Genomic DNA, 22,550 nt, shown 5'->3' with positions numbered 1-22,550 from the left:
GATTTAGAAAAGGCATATCCTTCGGGGTTCATTTTGGTCAACCCGTCAGTGGGAGCTTATTCTTTTACCAGAGCACAATTATAACCTGGAGGTGGACAGGGAAACATAACACGGGATTTATGAGGAGTTGGGTCATATTAATGATATAGTTTAGTTAGATAGGAATGGGAAGGGGGTGGAAATCTGACCTGCAAACATACCGGGGAGCTTGATCTTAGATAGTGGCCATGATGTGTTCCTCTTGTAGGCTAGAGATATGAGTCGTTCCCAACAACAAGCATCCAGTTAAGTCTTTTCAGGAACAATGGCCATTTTCAAACCAAGATATTGCCTTTTCCAACTGCGATCCGAAGAGTGTTTCCTAACCTATTGACCGTTAATAGGTGTTTTCCTCAAACATATGCCCCGTGGCTCATTACTCTTTTCTCATCCTCAGTATCTATAACTGGGCTGGCACCCATCAATAATTAATTCATGCCCCCGCCCCCAAAGAAAAAAAAACAGTATCCCATACCTTTTTATCCCAGTCATTCCTGTAGTACTTCTATTGATTGCCATCATTATTTGTAAAATATTTTGCCAAGACCAATTTTATTTAATTGACTTTTAGTTGCTTCCACCGATGAAGGTTAAGAGGTCACTTGAATTAATCACTCAGGATGCCTGCTGCCGTCTTATGCAGCGAAGCCCTATTTCTTCGCAACACTCAAACAAAAACTTCGATAATTAGAGATAAACTCCAACAGCCCCAACATTGAAACCACTTTTCACGGTAGGTCTTCGTCAGACAGGAAAAGACCCAGTCCAGTAGTCTTGATGACGCAAGTCAGGAAGATATTAAGTATCAAGGAAACGTGACTGCGGTAAAGGGTGATAATTTCTGTTGCTTTTTATCTCTTTAGGTGATTTGAGGTTTAGCGGTTCTTTGGAGAGCTGCCTTACGAAAGATTGTTGCATGTTGATCAGTCAATAGTTGAACAAAAATAAAACTCTAATGAGATAAACAAACCCAGGTTCATAGTACGATCAGGTTAACTTCACAGAAGCAAATCAGAATCTTTTAATCAGTGTGATTGCCCTTTACCAAACCTTTCCTTGTCCTTGTATACAGTTTATACATTTAGTTAGTTTACCTTACCTAAGACCTTAGATATGCCTTTGCCTCTAGAGGCAACCATGGCATCAAGAAGGATTGGCCAATCTTCCAGCAAAATTGTTGCTGCCAGTATATCCTCCTACTGAGACTCGATTGAGGTGTTTATGGTTCGTAGATCTATGTGGTAAGTTCGGTGCATGGTGTTTGTTGGTCTCCCTCTGTGGCGTTGCTTTAATACTACAAGTCGCTTCAATACTATGAAACCATCCATAAACATGAGTTTAACTATACACATTCTACATCTTATCACATTTCTCTTTACACACCTCTGGGTACATAAAACTCTGAGGCTTGGTGGTTTCTGGCAGAGAGTATTATCCTGACTCCAAATTTGATATACTGAGGAATGCTTCCTCCAGGCTTAACTTCCGTTCGGTTACACCTATCTTAACCTATCTTACTCTTTCCCAGAAGGCACCAACTGTAAGCACTTTACATTAATTTCAGAATTGGGTGTCGAGAAGAGTGCCCACATCTCAAACAGTAGGCTGTACGAAAAATATGGTTAAATCTCACTTTCTGAGGCTAAAATGAGAGGAAAATTGAGATGGCTAGCGCCTGCGGATGAGGGATGACAGATGACCAACCGTCTAGGACCAAACAAAAAGCAGCTGATCCTCGGTTGGGGTGGGAGGATGTCGTAAGGGAAATGGGAACTAAGGGAAACAGGTCGGAATATAGGAGGAGCGTGTGTAGCTGTTTTTGCCTCAAGCGGCTTGGTACTACGCTGAGTTGTTAGTAGTAGTAGCAGGGTGTCATAACACTAAAGCTAAACAAACTGAATTCCAACAGCGTATTTTGCGAAAAGATTTGCGATGAATGAGTCAGACCTTCAAATGGAAGATATAAAGCTCTTTGTTTAAATCTACATTAAAGATAATCACCCATAAACGGAACTAATTTTTAATCTGTGATCCACTTGAAGGGATAGGAAAGTATTTATTTAATATTCTTCTTGAATAGCTTACATGTTGCAATATAAGGTGTGTCCATGGAGCAATCACGGTCTAATGATTCATATTTATTTCATTTCTTACAGATCTTCGTGCTACTTTGCGTTTCTCTTCTGTTACATATTTATTAAGGTAACACATTAAGTTCTTATCACCTTTGTATAGAGCTGAAACTTTTTGCAACAATTTGTATTGATAAAGATTAACTTTAGTAATAATAATACCAACAAAAAAAACTGTCCAACAAGTTTAACAATGTGGAGTAAAAAGAAATGAATTACACAAAAAACATGCAAAAAAAATAACTATAGAAAAAATTTAACAGGAAAATTGCGAGGATAAAAGTCAATTAAGAGCAATACTTGAGAGCTTAATATGTAGCTTTTCCAACTTAAGTGTTGTTTCAGGTATATTATACTTATTAATTAGAATCCGGCCACGTGTCCAAGGAGAAATGAAGAGAAGAAACTTACATTAGCACAAATAGTTACTCCTGATTCTTTTTATATCCCTTTTTCTCCGAATGTGGAAAATTCCTGCCGTGTAAAGGTAAAAAAAAAGGGTAAAGGATACGGGATTAGACTTTACAGTCCGTACCGGCGGTGCTGATCTCCGTTTCTTGGCCCTTCAGCCAGGAAGTGCAATGGGGGGTTGGGGGCCAGCCATCCTGTGCTTTCGCACAGCCATGCCGTGTAAAGGACTGAATGATCACAATAGGTAGAGTGGAGTTACGCGAGCAACCGGTTTTTATATTTCCTTAATTTTCGCATATTCAAATTGCATTTTTTTTTTTAGATATCTGAAACAGTGCGCTGACAAAACTAGAAAGATTATTAGTAAGGGTCATGCCCAACCACCTCAAAGAATCAACAGAAGGAATAGAGAAAGTATCACAATTAAGAGGAGACGAAATAGATGAAGCACGAGAAAGAAACTCACACTTCTCTACGTTTAATGAAAGGACAATCCCAAAAAAAAAACTTTAGAAACAGAAGATACCATTTTGGAGAGACCAGTCCTAATCCGACTAACCAGGAGTAAATCGCCAGCATACGCAAGATAAGAAACTTCTTAGACATTATGACATCTTTGACCTCTGACGTCTTTACTTTAAAAGGAAAATGTAGCTGAAATGGAAACAGCGCAAAAATAAAAAAGAGATGAAGAAACAAAGAAGTACATACCTTTTGTCTCAAAACTGTTAGAAGATACTTTTAAATTTTCTTTCTGTTTAAGTTCTGTCTCTGAACCAGTAGAGTCGAATATTCCGATTTTATCATCTGCAGTAGTTGTCCCAATGGTAATCTCAAGCTCGTTCAATAAACTTTGCAGATATTCTATTGATGCTCTTTCATTATAAATCACTCCAGAATATATGAGCAGCATCATATTTACAAGGTCTTCGTACCTATAACAAAATAAAGTATGCTAAACCAAGAACAAACAACCATACTCATACAGAACAGACAGATTATCAGTTAGGTTGGAATGGCTAGGACACGTTCTGCGGATTCTGGATGGCAGATTGACAAAGATTGTCCTTTCGGTCAACCGTCTAAAGGCTAAACGAAAAGCAGGTCTTCATTGGTAGGGGTGAGAAGACATCGTAAGGAAAGATTTAAGGAAAAATGAGAACTTCCTGGGAGGGTGTAAAGAGGGAGGCTTTGAATAGATTGAAATGGAAGAAGAGCGTGCGTAGCTGTGTCGACCGAAGACGACTTGGTGCTGCGGTAAATTTTAGCATAGCGGTAGTTACTTACTAAGCTTTTGCGGTATGTGGAATTCTTGGTAGAAGCTCTTAATAGGGGGATTGCCAACATTTTAATGTAAGTTCCCAATATAAAAATAGAAAGAAATAATGCACGTTTAATGCTATCACATAGTTAGTCCTCATTGAGACTGGGTAGGATAGGGGGGGTTGTCAGAATGCAGCCAGGTTCTAGACATCAGGGAAATTTCTGATTGGTCAATGAACTGAGCCAGACTATTGCTATAGAAGAAAGTATCTTTATGCCTTCATCTAGACTATCGTTCTCTTAGACTCAACTCTCTCTTTGTCACTTTTATTCGACGAAAAAAGGTCAAGATCTCAAAGAACTCAAGAGAGTATTTGGTGGTAAACTCAATTTTATTGATAAAGAAAAAGTTTTTCAGAGGTCAGTTTATTCACGAGTTCAAAGTGAACACACCTGTTATAAATCGGGTATTTTATAAACACTATTAAATCAGCAAGCTTTTTAAGTGAAACAATCTATCTTTTCGCAATAATTGGCGAAGAATTAGAGTGACCTACACAAGAAGAACATTACTTAGTATAATGGCGTTTGAGCACTGCGGCGGACAGATAATCCTATGAGAGTGACCTCTTCGATTTTCCGACTATTTTCCTGTTTATGAATCTGAATTTTGGACTTTGTGTTCAGGTTTGTCATTACTAGATTTAAATTACGATGAAACTTGTTTATTTTGTGGTGCTAAGCTTTGTGCAGTTAAATTTTCATGAAGGGATGGATAATGAAATTATCACCCAACATGTAGCTCGATTATTTGATGAAAAGCCTATTACGATAGCTCAAACTGACCTCTGGTCTCAAGTGTTAGTGGGCAAACGTGTCCCTTGTTGGCAAGGCGATCTAGCTAATTACCATCACATAAAGGCGTTCAGAAGTGCGAGTCAAATAGTTTTGTTCTGCCGACTTATGTGATTATTTTGCCTATTGAGGTTCCTGTCATTCCAGCCCCTACATATTCAAGCCTCGCATCAAGAGTTCTAAACATTGACTCCGAAATCCAGCAAATACATAAGAAAAACGTGTCTTATGATCTGAAATTCCCTCTCGTTCTCCGTCCACCCATTGATAATCATGCCACTATTGTCATTTTTAAAGCTCCTTCTCAACTGAATAATCATGCAGAATGCCATGATGTGATTAATGCACTAATTGTCATGGCAGTCATGTATCATTTTCTCCCAAAACTGCCGAATCTTTCTTGATACTGCGGCTAAACGCTCTGGCAAGAAAATGTCTCTTAAAATCGAGTTTCATATATGGACGTTCAACATTAAGGGGACGAAGGATAAGGACGACTGTTATTAAACAGAAGCTGCCACCAATATCCCCTGTGTGTTAGCGTTCAAATAATTGCTTCATTGCAATCCGTCTTGGTAACCTAGTTCTCATCAATATATATCTCCTTTGCAATCAAAGATCTTTTTCCTCGCTAAAAAAGTCTATAAAAGCGTTTGTGTCGATAAAGACCCTTCTTATTGGCGTTGAAAACAATAGACTAGATAACATTTTGTTTGGCAATAAGAACTGTAATACAAGGTGATACTCTACCTCAGCACAGACTGAATTATTCTTGGATTTACTACCTAACGGCTATCTAATTTTGGATAAAGATGCATCCCATTCATAAATATAAATTATAGTGGTTTTATTGTCGGATCCAATCGCTGTGTTGTTTCTTTCAGTTTCTGCGTTAGTGAGGTTCATATCGATCAAAACAAGCACGATTATGACCACTTGCCCCATTCAACCACTGTCGCCAAAAATAAAACTCGGACCAAACTGGCCTAATGCCCTATTTACCAAAATCAGATAACCAAAAGAGATTGGAATAAAGCAGATTGCCATGTATTTATCCACACTTGTTTTTCCTTCAGTCTACAATCACAGTTCCATTTAATTTATCCGTGTACCAGTGTTATATCCCCACAAGCACGAGTTCAGCTTCATGTAGATTACGCCCAGATTGTGTCCTACTACTACTACTACTACAACAACTACTACTACTAACAACTCACCAAAGCACCAAGCAGCCTGAAGCCAACACAGCTACGCATGCTCCTCCTCCATCTAGACTTATTCAAAGCCTACCTCTTTGCACCCTCCCAGAAAGTTCTCATTTCCTTTAAATCTTTCTTTATGACATCCTCCCACCCCAAACGAGGATGACCTGCCTTCCGTTTAGCCCTAGACGGTTGACCGAAAGTAACAGTCTTTGATAATCTGTCATCTTTCATCTGCAGAACGTACCCAAGCCATCTCAACCTTATACTCCAAGCTCAGGAGAGTTTTTCCTCCACATTTGATTCAGTTGTCTCTTATTGACTCTCCTGTGCTCCTTAGGATAAAGTCCATCAAAAGGATCCATATAAAGGGAGATGGAATACAAACCTGCTTAACTCCTGATTTAATACAAAACCAGCTGCTAGCATCATTTCCTACCTTAGCCGCAGCAGTGTTATTCTCATATATAGCACTAATCGTTTTAATGTATCCCTTTGGGGCTTTCTTAGTATGTGCTGTAAAGTGAATACATTTTTAAAATAAAATTTATCTTATCTTATTTGTTTGGTACACCATACAAAGATAATACCTTTGCTAAAGCTCTTCTACCAACAGAATCGAACACTTGCTCATAATCTATAAAACTGAGGAGAAAACTGGTGTTTGAAAACTCAGGCACTTCTCAAATATTAACCTAAGAGTGAAAATTTGGTCAACACATTCTCTACCTTTTCTAAAACCGTACTTTTCTTTTTAAAAATTTTATCTACAGCATGTTTCAGTCTAAAAAGTATCATATTACTAAGTAATTTGCTTCCTACAGAGATCAGACTAATGCCTCAATAATTACCACACTCAAGCTTATCACCTTTCTTATACAGTGCTTTAATTAAGGTTTCCCTAAAATCGTTAGGTACTTTCCCTTTTTCAAAATCATATTAAAAATCTTAGGTAACTTAATTTTAACCTCAGAGCCACCATATCTAAGAAACTCTGCCTGTGAAAAGCTGAAAAAGTGACTGTCCTGCTTTGCTGTTTTAAGGTTAAGACTAGAAATTTCCTATGGAAATTGGACCCGGGTTAAAAACTATAAAAACTGTGGCTTAGAATTTAGATAGCATGTGGCCACCCCTTAAGGGGCAGCCTGTACGATTTTAAACAAAGAATAATTTGTAAAATAAGGTATAATAGCGCTGAATTTCCGAAGTTTCTAGCCGTTGGAAACACGTGATTAATGACGCGAAATCTGATTTACCTTCTTTGATTAATTATAATAATTAGAGTTTAAATATTACAATTTATGCAGTTCACTCTAAGTTTTGCTAACCTTTGTTCTTATGTTTTACTTTAGAGGATTTCGCAAGGCCATACGCCTCCTGTTTCTGTTCAACATGTTATTTGTTGCGTTAATAAACCGTATGATATTAATAGCATTAATGTTTTTCATCGTCATACTGATTCTAAAGATTTGGTTCGTCATTTGTAGTTATTATTTCAAATTTGTATGTGTATGTCTTTAGTTCCTGATCCTTTTTTTGTGTGGGAGGGTCACTTTGTTTCTTAAGCATAGGAAAGATGCGACTAATTGCGCATCATATAGGCCTATAAGGTAGCTTTTTTGTTGAGTAAAGTTTTTGAATTCGTCCTGCTTCCTGAAATTGTTCCAATAGTAGATTATATGTCAAGTCAATTTGGGTTTAGACAATAGCCTATATAACCTTTCAACATACATTTTACTTCTTCATTACTTCAAGCACAAAAAGATGGATTTGAATTGCTTTTATGTGCATTATATTTTTCAAAAGCTTTTTGAATCATTTGTCATAGCCAATTGTGGTATTCTCTTACCCCGCTTGGAGTGAATCCATCTGCTATATTTGTCCTTCATTTTCGGCATGCAAATTCAAATGTCATACTCTGGTCAGGAAATACCTTTTTCGGTAATATCCCATTTGTTCAGGAAACAGAGGAGAGGGGGCTGTCACCATACCTTTTTAATGCTTATTTATATCCTGTGCTATCTCCCATCTTTCCATCATGTTTTTGGCCAATTAATTTATCTTGCATTGCATTTGCAGACAATATTTTTACGTATCAGCCATTCAAAATTTAGCCTAATTTTTAATAATGGTGATATGCAAGATATTAGATTCTTGTATTTCCATTAAATAAAAAAAAAAGTTTTTTTAAATGAAAGTAAGGAGCGACATTAAAACTTAAAACGAACAGAAAAAGGGGCTTTTCCTCCTCGACACCCCACTCCTTACGCTAAAGTTTTTTATTGTTTTAAAAAGTAGAGTTGCGAGAAAGAATCAAACTTTAGCGCAAGGAGCGGGGTGTTGAGGAGGAAAAGCCCCTTTCATATACGGAGTAATTTCTGTTCGTTTTAAGTTTTAATGTCACTCCTTACTTTCATTTAAAAAAACTTGTTTTTTTTATTTAATTTCTGAAAGTTTTTGAATTAATGCATATCTGATTTTGGCTCTCCGTACATAAATTATTAAAATGAAATTTGCATATTAATTCTTTTTATGGCTAAATGGCTTTCTCTTAGTTTTGATCAGACGATTTTGAGAAATAAGGGGTGGGGAAGGAGGCCTAGTTGCCCTCCAATTTTTCGGTTACTTAAAAAGGCAACTAGATTTTTTAATTTTTAACGAACGTTTTTATTAGTAAAAAAAATACGTAGCTTAAGAATTAACTTACGTAAAAAACTTTTATATTCTTATATTTTCGATTATATATATGAGGGGGTTGGTCCCCTCGTTAATACCTCGCTCTTCACACTAAATCTTGTTTTATCCCAATTCTTTAAGAATGACCCCAGAATCAGAAAGGCCGTAGAATAAATAGTTGAAATTACTTAAAAATTTTTTAGCATAAAGAGCGAAGTATTTATCTCCTCCTAAATACCTCGCTCTTTATGCTAAAGTATTTTTAGAACCCCTCATATGCGTAATAATCTCTGTTTGTTTTAAGTTTTAATGCTTCTCCTTACTTTCAATTGAAAAAAACTTTTTCATGTTTATATTTTCATTGTTTTTTTTTTATAGTAATGCAACAAAGTCCTGCGCCCTTTTCATTGAAGTTCTCTTCCCCCATGAAATATTCCTCCAAGGAAAGATCCTCCCATATAGCCCCCTCCCCTGAACACCACACCCAAACCAAAAAAATCCCCCTGATAACGTCGGTACACTTCCCAGTAACCATTACTGTATGTAAACATTGGTCAAAGTTTGTAACTTGCAGCCCCTTCCCCAGGGACTGTGGGGGGTAAGTCATCCCCAAAGACATAGTTATTATGGTTTTCGACTATGCGGAACACAATGGCTATCTCAAAATTTTGATCCGTTGACTTTGAGAAAAAAATGAGCGTGGGAGGGGGCCTAGGTGCCCTCCAATTTTTTTGGTCACTTAAAAAGGGCACTAGAACTTTTTATTTCCGTTAGAATGAACCCTCTTGCAACACTCTAGGACCACTTGGTCGATACGATGACCCCTGGGGAAAAAAAACAAATAAACACGCACCCGTGATTTGTCTTCTGGCAAAAAATACGAAATTCCACATTTTTGTAGATTGGATCTTGAAATTTTTTCTATAGGGTTCTCTGATACGCTGAATGCGATGGTGTGATTTTCGTTAAGATCCTATGACTTTTTGGGGGTGTTACCCCCTATTTTCCAAAATAAGGCAAATTTTCTCAGGCTCGTAACTTTTGATGACAAAGACTAAATTTGATGAAACTTATATATTTAAAATCAGCATAAAAATCCGATTCTTTTGATATATCTTTTAGCATCGAAATTCCGTTTTTTAGTTTCGTTTACTATTGAGCCGGGTCGCTCCTTACTACAGTTCATTACCACGAACTGTTTGACTACTGTAAATACATTTTACCTCTGCCTGGTCGGTACAGGAACCGCAAGATTATTCTTATGGTTCCTATTGACTAATGCTACTCTATGTATACACATTACAGATGGGGTTACAAATAAATTATTATTATTAGAGAGATAAGAAAGAAATAGAGAGAGAGAGAGAGAGAGAGAGAGAGAGAGAGAGAGAGAGAGAGAGAGAGAGAGAGAGAGAGAGAGAGGGAGAGAGAGAGAGAGAGAGATAAAGATGAAAAGAAGAAAAAAGAAAGAGATAGAGTTATCACAAAAACAAATTTAATAAGAATTCCATGGTTTTCCAAGATAGCATCATGAAAAAGGTGGTTAAAAACTCACTCCTTTAAAAGCCCCCCCCCCAAAAAAAAAGGACTTACTCATAGTCAGGTAGATGTATTAAAGCTAATCCATCATCCTCGTGTTCAAGGAAAACAGATCCTAAAATCTTGCTGACAGCTGACAAATATACTTTGTGTGACTTAACTCTGCGACCATCTCGACACACCAATTCAACATCAGTGAAGCTGTCTGTTTTCCACATGTCGAAATAGCAGAGAACCTTTTCATCAAATTGTCTGTAAAACAAATTTTCAATTGCAAAATTTTGTAGTTTCAGAGAATCTATCATTTCCTATACAAACTGAGTTTTACAACTGGAATCAGCAGTGATCAAGCATTATATAGCCAATCACTTAAAATCCATCTTAACCTATCTTAATCCACCTATCTACCCTAACCTTAAAAATGCTGATATTTATTTATCATATGAATAAGGTAAGTCATATGAATACATATCTTATATAATTATTACCTATTTTATGAATAAAGATCCGTCCTAGCTGAGTGGTTAGCATACTAGACTTGAAATCCTTTGTCAGTGAGGAACAGGGGTTTGAGTCCTGGTGTTGCTGGTTATTTGGTTTGGGGGTCAGTCATTTTATTATGTAAGCTCAGCAAGAATAGAGCCATCTGGAGATACCTGGGGAAGGTAAACAGGAATAGTGTATAAAAGCACAGGAGGACAAAAATGTGTTCTGTTGTCCAACACTAAATTAATTTCTAACCAAGGTTACCAAAACATACTTTAGCACGTTGTCCATTCCCAAGCATATCAGCAAGTATAAAAGAATAATCAGTGATTGTTTTACTGAATGATCTAAGTTTTAAGCTGTATAAAATATTGTTTTTGGGCCTATGTTTTGAGGGAAGGAAACCTACTCTCAAACTAACTTTTGTGCAATATGATCCTTCAATATTGTCAACTAATTATTCTTTGCACAATATGGTCCTCTGAAATTTATAGATACAAGTATCAAGCTGTTTAAAATATTTTTAGCAGTTATTGGGCACTATTTTATGGCAAACTGATGTTACTTTATTGCTATTTTTGTTTTTTGTCTCTTAAAGTCTCCCTGAACCAAAAATTTTTGGAACATAATTATCATGCTGACAGGGAAAAAAATTTTTTTATCAGATTCAAATTCTCTGTCGACCAGGGTAATTCGCTCTCTGTCGACCAAGGGATGCTTCCCTCCAAGCAATTTCAGTGTTTAAAAAAGCGCTATAGCTTTTTTATTTGTTATCAAAGATTTTGCTTAAAAGTTTTTAGAGAGAGAAAGATGGGTTTATTAATATAAATAACAAAACAAAACAAGCAAATGGCCCGAAGCAAAGCTTGTTTGGGCTTACAACCCCAATACACATACAAATAAAACAATACGAAAAAGAAGAAAAAATAAAAAGAAAAGAAAAGGAAAAGAAAAAAGAAAGAAAGAAGAAGAAGAAAAATCAATTACCCTGCATTTCAATCGAAACGGATTTACACTTCAAAAAAGATAAAACAAAAAGAAACTAAAACCACTTTACCAGTATCGCCAAAATCAAAACCAACATCTTGACTCCACTTGAGGTCCTTACAACCAAATCTTCCATATAAATCAGCTCGAAAAAAAAAACAATACACATGGGACATTTTGCTCTTATTTAAGCCAATGTTATTGTGTTGATTCCAATTAATGTGTTTCTTAGTGGCAGCCTGGATTGTAAACTAAAATTCGAAAATTGGTATTCCACTGACTATATAGACTAGCAAAAGATACTCCAATGAAGTAACATATTTAAATTTTAATGAATTAATCTTGAATTCAGTTACCCAATTTCACCTGTCTTGATTTTACTTTGGACTGTTTCTTCAGAGGGGTAGCCTGGTTTTTGTACTGATTATAATTAGATTTGCTTATTTTCAGTACTACTACCAATCCTCTAGGGTCATTCCATGTCGAGTCAACCAGGCCATGTAACCCACCTCTTTAGATCTTGATGAAACTTGGCACAATTGTTGCATTTGCTATCCTATTGATAAATACCAAATTTTATTTCTCTATCTATTATAGTTTTTTTCTACAAATTCTTTAATTTTCTTAATTTAACATGATTTTAAGCCTTGGATTTCGTCTCTTGCAATGTAACTTGTAGCTTAAAAAATTAATATCTTGAAAACTATTTGAGATATATTTAAAATAAAGAAAAAATACATTCACTAAGCTATCTCAACTCCAAAAAATAATAAAAATATTATAATCAGAAATTTTTTTTATTTGTAAACCATTGTCAGGATTTACTAAAATTGCAATATCTCAGGTCTCAGACCTGGTAGAGTGTTCATATTTTTTTTGCATACTCCTAGATACCTAGGCTAACAGATAAACAAAAAAAAATATATGGCTTTTTCACATGTTTAGTTAATATTCCAAAAAGTAGAATATTATTAAGAAATTATAAATTTGCGGTTTACTTACATTTAATAAATGTGAAATAAAATAAAAACTGAAGTCTAAGAATCAATATCTTTACAGCAATTATTAGTTCTGCTTGTTATATTTTTTCCACTTCATCCAACACTCTTCTGTTTTTCTGATACACTCTTTTTTGAAGTAGTACATTCTGCCAGTGCTACTTGATTGTGGTGCATCAACTGTACTGATAATGTGCTCCAAAGGTATTATGCACAAATCTCCTCTTTGAGGCCAGTAAAAGCTGGCAGCAGGTCCTGGAGGGTGAAGAAAAAGAATTTCAGCATCTTCTTCGTCATGAAACATAGTTTTAACGAGTCCAAAGTACCACTTTCCATCGTAGTTTGCAGCCACATAATCGTTTAAAGAGGGTTGAATGCAGACCCAATCCGTAGCAGAATCAAAAGAGAACATTAGAGTAGGATTAGGACTATCAGTAGTCCTCCTTATTTCAATTTCATTTGTATTTAATGGTTTGAAATAATGGAAACTTCTAGTACCGGGAATAGTCTTGGTGGTTAAAAATCGTGACGCTAACTCCAATCTGAAAGCTTCAGCATTTTTTTTTTGTCAATAAAGTGAAAGTTTATTTTTTCAATGTCGACTTTACAGAAGTCATAAACTGCAGTTGCTGTCTTGATTTGATTTTCATCTGAAAGTTGAAGGCTGGCTTTTCTCAAAATTCTCTTAACAGTTCCTCCCAAGCCATCACATATTGATTTCCAGTGGCTTGTTGCAAAGAATGAATGTTCAGCTTTCCTTCCAAATTCTTCATGTTGGTTTGTTAGGTTTTTGAAACTATTTCTATTTTTGTATTGACCAGCACAGCCGTCACTGAAATAATGAACTTGGTTTATTTCGGGATGATTTTCTTTCAGCCATTTTGAAATTTCTTTTTGTACGTAATTCACAAAACAAGTGTCATGTTGTAAGTTATCACTTATGAAACAATGGTTGGAAATTAAAACTTTATGATCCTTTTTCAAGTAGAGTCAAGCTGGATGAATTGTGCATCCACCTCTGTTCTAGTGATAACTTTGAATTTCATTTTGAATGGTGTAAGAATAATTTTCACTGAAATCCATAACTACAATTGCTGTATTCAAAGGCGGATCTTTTTGCAATTTTTTTGAAAGTTTTAGACTGGGATTTTGTAATATATGAATGTGGGATTAGGTTTTCTACAGATTTGCTCAGTAAAGAAATAAAACCTTCAACGCTGATTGATTGCTTAACTATTTCTGTCCTGTCAGTATTAACCCATTGGCTTATGATTATTTCTTCTTCTAAATCATAATCTTCGCTCAATTTTGCAGTTAAGTATTCAATCAGGGCATCATCAGATGGACAGTTGTCACAATGGCGTAGCATACACTCACTGTTTTCAACATTACAAACCAACATCTTGGTCAAATCTTTATAACTTTCTTCAATTTTTACAGCATCTAGTAACAATTTCACATTCTGGTGTATGCTGCATACACATACCGTATGGGTTCCTGCTGACCCAGCAAGGAAACACCACTTTGGTCTTATACTGCAAAATTTCGAGAATCCTATTTTCAAGTCGGGGCATTCCCTTTTAAAAAAAGAGTAAAGCTCTCTCAAATTACTGAGAATAAGTCTTTTTTGCCTATAAATATTTTTTTTTTAATGCTCACTTTATCTTTTGCTCCAGGTAAAACTCTTGAATTCTCATCACTTTGGTAAAAGTCTGTGACAAGTTTAACTGTGTTTTCGGAGAGTGTGTTACCTTTTTTAGGGTCAGGGGATAGCTAGGATACCTTTCTCTCGTTTAAGTTTTCTTGCTTGTTTTACCATATATTCGGTCACCTGAAATTCTGTAGCAACTTTTTTCCGGCTCCAAGATTCTGGCACCAAAGTGAGAATCTGGACTTTTTGGGATCTCCCAACAGACATAAGTTTTTCTTTTAAAAGGCTCACGAGCCTATCAAAATCTTCTGCTTTTTCGATAAAATTTCTTTCGTCTTCTTTTTGATCTTCTGATATTTCAATGTCATAATCTAGAGCTTTGGAGATTTTTTTCTTTACTTCTATTGTTACTTTTTCAACTTTTCTTTTGCAATACAATCCCTTACTATGTGATGGCAAATTATGAAGTTTAATTGGAGTTAAACCCAAATCATCTAAGGCTGCATTTGCTTGTGAAAGGGAGACATTTCTAGATTCAAACGAATCCAATTCAATCATTAGTTCGTTATCAGATTCATTTTCAGTGATTTTAGTTTTTTCTTGACCCTCTAGTCTTTTGTGATAGTCTGGATAGGAGTTTGAATACACCTTTAGTTGTTTTTGTTTTATGTGCATGCTAAAATGTACATAGATATAGAAAAAAGAGTTCAAATATAGCAACAAATAGGCTTCAACAGAAAACCCAAGTCAACAATTAAGGACAGAAATAGTGGAACAGAAAACAAAATTAAGTAACTGCCTGAATTTTATCAACAGAATTCAGCAGAGATAAAACTGTAGATAACATACAGGTGGTTTGAAGAACTTTCAAGTTCCTTCTCTCTGAGTGTTCCCCTTTCATATACAGCTGAGCATTGAATTGCTGAGAAACTGTTATGGATGCCACTGCACTTGTCATAATCTTCTTCAGTCATTGTTTCAAGGCTTTCATGAATTACATTTGGCTTCATGTCCAAAGGAAAAACTGCACACTAATCAATAAAGACTTCAAAGAACAACTCTAACTAACATGACCTAGAAAAAAAAATAAAAAGAGACTGTAATATTAATCTACTTTTAAACATCCACACGACACTACCAAAGGTTATTCAAATGCCTCCTCCATCCCTCCACACCTCTTTACAGAGGCTACATCTTTTATCCTCTGCAGTACCTCAATGACCATAATTTAATAGCAAAAAAATTATATGAAACAAAATTCCAAAAGGCATCCTGGATAGGATAGTCTGCTTGAGGACATGCAATTACATAAAAAAAAATCCATGGGTGCAAAATGCATGAAGTCTTTGCAATATAAATAACAAGCAAAAGCATAGTCTACTATTTCAGAAATAGAAAAAAAACAATAGTATGCATTACCCCATTGAACTTGGAAGCCTCAAGAAAGTCTGCCTATACATCTGCAGAGACATGCTACTCTTAACTCTAAATAGTCCTTTCTTAGGGGGAGAATTAATCTGCAATCAGGAAAATAAAGGGCCAATAAGGTTGCAGTGCCTTTGTCACCCACAGAAGATAAACCTGTTTTTAAACAATCTTGAGAGGGCTTTGCTGATTTTACCATATTTTTCTTGGTTAAATTTTTCTACAACATTCCAGAAGCATGACCCCTGCACCCATTGTTGGTCATTGTGACTAATTGCAATTGAATAACAATTTTATATATTGTTGAATATATATATCTATGATAAGTTATAATATTAAATATTTATATAAATTATTATATATTTAACTTGTGGATCACAATTATTAGGCTATAAATTAATTTAAATACAATATTATATGTTAATTTGCCACCTAATGTGCAGGCCATTGTGGGAAGTCCTAGTTATATGTTAATTATCATATAAAATATTATATACTGCTGAACACTTTTTGGACAGCACAAACAATTTCACAATTGGAAGAAATGTTCTCAGTCTAACAATCTAAACTTTTCCTCTTTATGTACTGATTGTGTTCTTACTTAACCAGAAATTATAGTTGAAATGAAACAAAAAAGAATATAATTAAAGCCTTGCGTCTTTTAAGAGAGGTTCTAATAAAAAAGATTTTTGCTATATTTAGATAGATAAATACATAAACATCTTTTTATATAGAAAAGAATGAATTGTAGAATATTGAATCTGATGAATAGAAAGCAAATTCTTAAATTTAGTAGGTTTCAATAAGTGAAGTCTTTGTAATATAAATATCAAGCAAAAGCATAGTCTACTATTTCAGAAACAGAAAAAAAAACAATAGTATGCATTATCCCATTGAACTTTGGAGCTTCAAGAAAGTCTGCCTATGCATTTGCCTATTCTGTAGTGGTAATTGCCAACTGAATGCCAAAAAAATTATAAAAATAATTGAATTAAGCTTACTGAATGTGCGCAATGTTTTAATGTTTTCGGCACAAGTTCTTATTTCTCTTAGTTGTCAAGTAAGACACTTAAGAATCAATGTAGCCCTGTTGTTTTACTCTCACTGATTTCATCTTACCAAATACTGATGTTTTCATTACTTCATCTTTTTTGCTGTTCATCAACTATGGACATATTCAAAGAAAGTTAATTAGAAGACTAACAGTTCTGCAAATTAAGCTTTTAAACCTTATATCCAAATTCAATCACTTATGCAGTGAGAAAAACATTTAAGGGGGTGTGTTGAAAGACATTTAGGACAGCCTAATCCAGATAAGAATAGAGTAAGTATTAATAAGGGATCTAGTTCCTTATTAGTCATCAAGATGGAATTACAAAATTACTTTTGTTTTAATACATTTTATCATGGATATGCTACAAGAAATTACCTTAAATCACATCTTGGAGTGAAATAAGGACTTTTGATCCTGTTGAATCACTCCTTGTGATGACAGCTGCATATGTGGTTGATTAAATTCTGGTGCATCCCAGTCAAATCTCCATGGTTTGTCACTCCACTCAGCATCCAGACGGCGTTTAAATACATCTGTTGATCAGCAGAAACAATGTTCTCCTTGAGGTTGTTCCAGAGGTTCACAATCCGGTTCGAGAAGAAGCTGCATCTTGGTCCAGTCTTTGCATGAATTTTGCGGATTTGCTTTGGGTGTCCTCGTGTTATGTGGGAGGGGTCAATCTCCAGGAGCTCATTTTCTTGATTGGTAGAGAGGAGTTTATGTGCCTGGATCATATCCCAACGTTTCCGCCTGTAGACTAAAGAGGGGAGGTTAAGTTCCTTCAGCCGTTCATTGTAGGCTTGTTTTCCATACCGGCAATCAGCTTAGTGGCCCTATGTTGGATTTGCTCAAGCACTACCTTATCCTTTTTGAATTGAGGGGTGGCCAGGATGGTCCCCACCTCCAAACACAGTCTTACCAGTCCTTTGTAGAGCTTGGTGATTACATGTCTACTTCTGCTGGTAATGCTGTGTTTAATGATACCTAGGGCTCTGCTAGCATTGGCCGAGATCTTCTGTGAGGGGGAGTTGAATTTCAACTGGGAGTCTACAATAACTCCAAGGTCTCTCTCCTCCTGAACATGCTCCTGTATGTGGTGACATCCAGGGTTTTGGGTCATTAGGTATTGTTGCGGGGGGGTGTCCAAAGTGTATGACCTTGCATTTTTCAGCATTGAATTCCAGCAACCATCTTTTGACCCAGGAGCACACGTGGTTAAGATCATTTTGGAGGGATTGGCAGGCAGAAGGGGTATTGGCAGGACCTTTGAGTTTTGTATCATCCGCATAGAGAGTGGTTTTGTTACTGGTGATAAGGGTCAGCTCATTTACATATATATTGAACAGGGTAGGGCCCAGGACACTGCCTGGGGGACCCCACTGGTGACATTGACTTCATCAGAGAGTGCGTGGCTATTTGGTCCATTGGTCACTTTCACTTGCTGCATTCTATCCCTAAGAAAATCCTCAATCCAACTGATCACTTTTGGACTAAGAGACAGGGTGCATAGCCTGTGAATGAGGTAGTGGTGACAAACCTTGTTGAAAGCTTTGGCTAGATCCAGCAGGATGATATCCACTGGTACTCTTTTTTCTATTAGGTCAGTTACAAGACTGTAAGACTCAAGAAGGTTTGTATCCACTGATCTCTTAGAACGAAACCCATGCTGGCTGCTGCTGATGAGTGAGTTAGCCTCAAGATGGTTAATGATGCGTTTGTTCACTATTCTCTCCATGACCGTGCATGCCACACAGGTAATGCTGATAGTCTATAGTTTGCTGCTGGAGTTTTGCTGCCCTTCTTATGAATTGGGATGACTATTGCCTTCTTCCAATCCCTTGGAAGCTTCCCCTGTGTTAGCAACAAGTTAAATAATTTTACCAGGGACATTGAAATAGCAGGGCTTAGTTCCTTCAGCAGTCATGGGCTCAGACCATCATGTCCAGTTGATTTGTTGGCATCAAGCTCCTTAAGCTGTTTGGTTACTTCTTCAACTGTGATTGGTGAGTGTAACATTGGGAAGGCAGTGTGAGCCTGTTCTGCTGGTGGGAGGGCTGACTGGAGGTCATCCTTAGAAAACACTGAGGCAAACTGCTTATTCAGAAGGTTAGCTTTTTTGGAGGCGCAGGAAGAGACTGAGCTGTTATTCTCCAGGTCTGGTACTGAGTGTCTGCCTGGTTTACATAGGGAGATATGTTTCCAGAATAACTTAGGGTTTTCCTTGACATTTTTAGCCAGATGTTCTTTGTAGTTTACAGTGAGTTTCAGCGTTTCTTTTCTGAGGAGATTTCTGGCAATTTCGTACTTCTTGTATACTGTTGTTGTTTTTTGTTTCACCAATTTCTCCCAAAGTTTTTTCTTCCTATTGCATAGTTTCTTGATTTTTGGGGTGAGGAAAGGTAGAGTTTTTGGTTTCTTTTTCCATGTCATGCTGGTATGTTTGGCTAGGCTCTCTAGTAGGGTATTTTTAGGATTAGCCATGAAGCTTCCATGTCATCTGAGATCAGATTTCCATATTGGCAACTATCAGCTCTTCCACCATTATCTTGTAATTAGTAAAGGATTGCTTAGTATATTTTGATGGTTTGGAGTTGAGTTGTATAGATGAGAGGACTGGCATGTGGTCACTTGAGCCAATCAGACTGAGAGTCTGTGTCTCGATCACCTTTTCTGGATCATTGGTTATGACTAGGTTGAGTGTTGAAGGATTTTGTCCCAGATACATTCTTGTGTGCACAGTTACTGTTTGGTACAGAAAATTATCAGCAAGTACTTGAATTAGTGGGTTTTGCTCAAGGCTTGACCTGGTCACACCCTGGCCATCTATCCAGAGCATGCTTGGGAGGTTGAAGTCCCCTGTCATGAGCAAAGTTGCCTTTGGGAAGTTGCATAGTATGAATTGCGTCATTTCAGCAATTGCTCTTTGAGAGGACAGCTGGCATGGACTACTGGGGCTCCTGTAAATTGAGCTTAGGACAAACATTTCGTTAGGTAGGGACAGGGATACCCAAGTGGCTTCAACCCAAGGTAAGTAAGAATTCAGGACATAAATTTCTCTTACCTGGAATTCCTTGGAAGCCAAAACAGCAACTCCTCTTCTGTAGTTTGGATCAGACAGATTGCTGAGGATGTTGTATCCAGTGGGGCAGATGGAGTCTTCTGTCAGTTGAAATCTGGAATTTTTAGGGCTAATTTCTGTCAGAGTTGCAAAATATATCTGACTTAATTTGAGCACTGTTGCCAGTTCTGGCATATTAATGGTGATAACATCAACGTTACCCATCATAATGAAATACTGAAGACCTGGTAAGTAAGCCAAGAGGTACAGTTCATTCTAGCAGGTGGCAAAGCACAAAGATCCAGAGGTCTGCAATATTTATCTAGACAACTCAGGAGGCAGAAAGTGTGCAAATTTTAAAAACTGGTTAAAGAGACATCACCTTGCAGGCAGTTGGTGAGTGTGGGACTGAATTACTATAGAGAACAATCTAAGCATTTTGTTCTGATATATTTATATATATATATATATATATATATATATATATATATATATATATATATATATATATATATATATATATATATATATATATATATATATGGTAAAATTCTAGTTAATTGACTTCTTGCTATCTCAGAAAGGATTTAGGTTAGGAAAATGAAACTTTTGGGAATGAATCTACAGACTAAAGTATGTCCTGGGAAGGTATTTTGAAGCAACTACCTCCACTCCTTCTCCCTCCAGAGGGCCCTGACCTTTGATAACCTTAAAAAATATGTGTGTTATAAAAGTGAAACATTGCAAAATAGATCTTCTGCTTAATTGAAGTACAACAAAAAAAATTTTCAGCTTCATAACTTTGCTCAATTCCATTTTATAAAGTTCTAAAGATATGCAAATACATTTCCTAAATTTTGAAGAAAAAAAACATTGATATGGCACAAAATTCTACTCAAATAACAGGAATTGCATTTTCAGAACTAAAGGCAGAGAAAAGGCAACTAGTAACTGAAAATTAAGGTAAAATGTTATTTTGTCAAAATTTCAATAGGTAATAGACCTGTCATGTAGGCAAATTTCAGGGCCCTCTAGAGGGAGAAGGAGTGGAGGTGGGTACTTTAAAATACCTTCCTGGGACATACTTTAGCCTGCTGACCCATCCCTGAAAGTTTCATTTTTGTAACCTAAACCCTTTCCAAGATAGCAAGAAGTCAATTAACTAGAATTTTACCATATATATATATATATATATATATATATATATATATATATATATATATATATATATATATATATATATATATATATATATATATATATATATATATATATATATATATGTATATATATATATATATATATATATATATATATATATATATATATATATATATCCAAAACACTCTAGGTGACTACTTGAAGCCCTCTTTGGTCCAGAAAATTTTATTTGTCAGTCTTTATGATGTTGTCAGCAGAATGTCTATTGATGCACAAAGGTCAAGATCTTAAAAGGAAGTCCAGTAAAATTCTAGTTAATTGACTTCTTGCTACTTCAGAAAGGGTTAGGTTGTGAAATGAAAGTTTCAGGGATGAATATACAGACTAAAGTATGTCCTGGGAAGGTATTTTGAAGCAACTACCTCCACTCCTTCTCCCTCTAGAGGGCCCTGACGTTTGATGACCTTTAAAAATATGTGTGTTATAAAAGTGAAACCTTGCAAAACAGATTTTCTGCTTAATTGAAGTACAACAAAATTGTTTTCAGCTTCATAACTTTGCTCAATTCCATTCTATGAGGTTTTAAAGATATGCAAATTCATTTCCTAAATTTTGAAAAAAAAACATTGATATGGCTCAAAATTCTACTCAAATAACAGGAATTACATTTTCGGAACTAAAGGCAGAGAAAAAGAAACTAGTAACTCAAAATTAAGGTAAAATGTTATTTTGTCAAAATTTCAATAGGTATAGACCTGTCATGTAGGCAAATTTCAGGGCCCTCTAGAGGGAGAAGGATCTGAGGTGGGTACTTTAAAATACCTTCCCGGGACATACTTTAGCCTGTAGACCCATCCCTGAAAGTTTCATTATCCTAACCTAAACCCTTTCCAAGATTTCAAGAAGTCAATTAACTAGAATTTTACTGGAAGTCCAGATCTGAGGCTAGTTTGCCACTATTCATAGCACTTATTTTCAGGTGGCGGGTTGCTAGCCCAACAGACCCAAGACCTGGATTCTGACTAGAGGTAGATTAAGCTAGATACTCAGATTCCTGGGGTAGGCTCCACCCACTGCAAAAGGTTGCAGCCACCCTGATTAGAGTGTTTAGTTAGGGGAAAATCTATATCCAGAAGCACCTGGTCATCCAACAAAAAACTACATCATTCCAGATAAAATCCACACTGATCCTGAAACTGAACCTACTAAAAATTCAAATGGAAGTTTAGCTTAGTCTGGTCTGGAGTTGGTCTTTTTTTGACAAAGTAGATTATTTCATAGTTATGATGCATGATAAATAACTCATATATTGCGTAAAGCCTAGTGATCTAGGTGGAAGTGTGGAAGAAAAGTGTATCACTGTTGAAATGGGTGTATATAAGTGGATTTCTTCTATGCAAGTTTGGTAAGTAGCCTAGGCTTGTTAGGTTGAAGCTAGCTGATATGGCAGACTGTAGACTGAAGAGAAAAAGAAGTATAGCCTACCATTAGACTCCATTCAATGTTTTTTTCCAAGCAACCTACTGCTAGTTTGAACTGCTAGTTTGAAACTGCTAGTTTGAAATCAGAAATGATTCAAACTACTTCTATTTCTTCTTCGAATAGAATATACC

At 36.0% G+C, this 22,550-nt stretch overlaps 2 protein-coding genes across 5 annotated transcripts in view; both read right to left on the bottom strand.

The window, feature by feature from the left end:
• The window catches only part of LOC136036236 (uncharacterized), a 57,915-nt gene extending 35,365 nt beyond the window's left edge, over window positions 1-22,550 (bottom strand). The window contains exons 1-5 of one of the 4 annotated variants that reach the window (XM_065718334.1): window positions 22,423-22,477; window positions 19,780-19,891; window positions 15,089-15,313; window positions 10,172-10,369; window positions 3,294-3,517 (exon numbers count right to left, since the gene is read on the bottom strand). In XM_065718334.1, the coding sequence (XP_065574406.1) occupies window positions 3,294-3,517; window positions 10,172-10,369; window positions 15,089-15,249 (583 nt within the window). In that variant the 5' untranslated portion in view covers window positions 15,250-15,313; window positions 19,780-19,891; window positions 22,423-22,477. Of the gene's footprint in view, window positions 1-3,293; window positions 3,518-10,171; window positions 10,370-15,088; window positions 15,314-19,779; window positions 19,892-22,422 lie in introns of all 4 variants that reach the window. The other 3 variants (XM_065718333.1, XM_065718335.1, XM_065718336.1) reach the window with 3 other exon arrangements.
• LOC136036563 (uncharacterized) lies at window positions 18,046-18,453 on the bottom strand. Its single transcript, XM_065718865.1, has one exon. It carries the CDS (start codon window positions 18,451-18,453, stop codon window positions 18,046-18,048), a length of 408 nt encoding a protein of 135 aa, XP_065574937.1.

The sequence above is a fragment of the Artemia franciscana genome, chromosome 15 (genome assembly GCF_032884065.1).
Source record: "Artemia franciscana chromosome 15, ASM3288406v1, whole genome shotgun sequence".
Lineage (NCBI taxonomy): Eukaryota > Metazoa > Arthropoda > Branchiopoda > Anostraca > Artemiidae > Artemia > Artemia franciscana.
The sequence above is the reverse complement of the archived record's forward strand: the minus strand, read 5'-3'. Positions and strand labels throughout refer to the sequence as shown.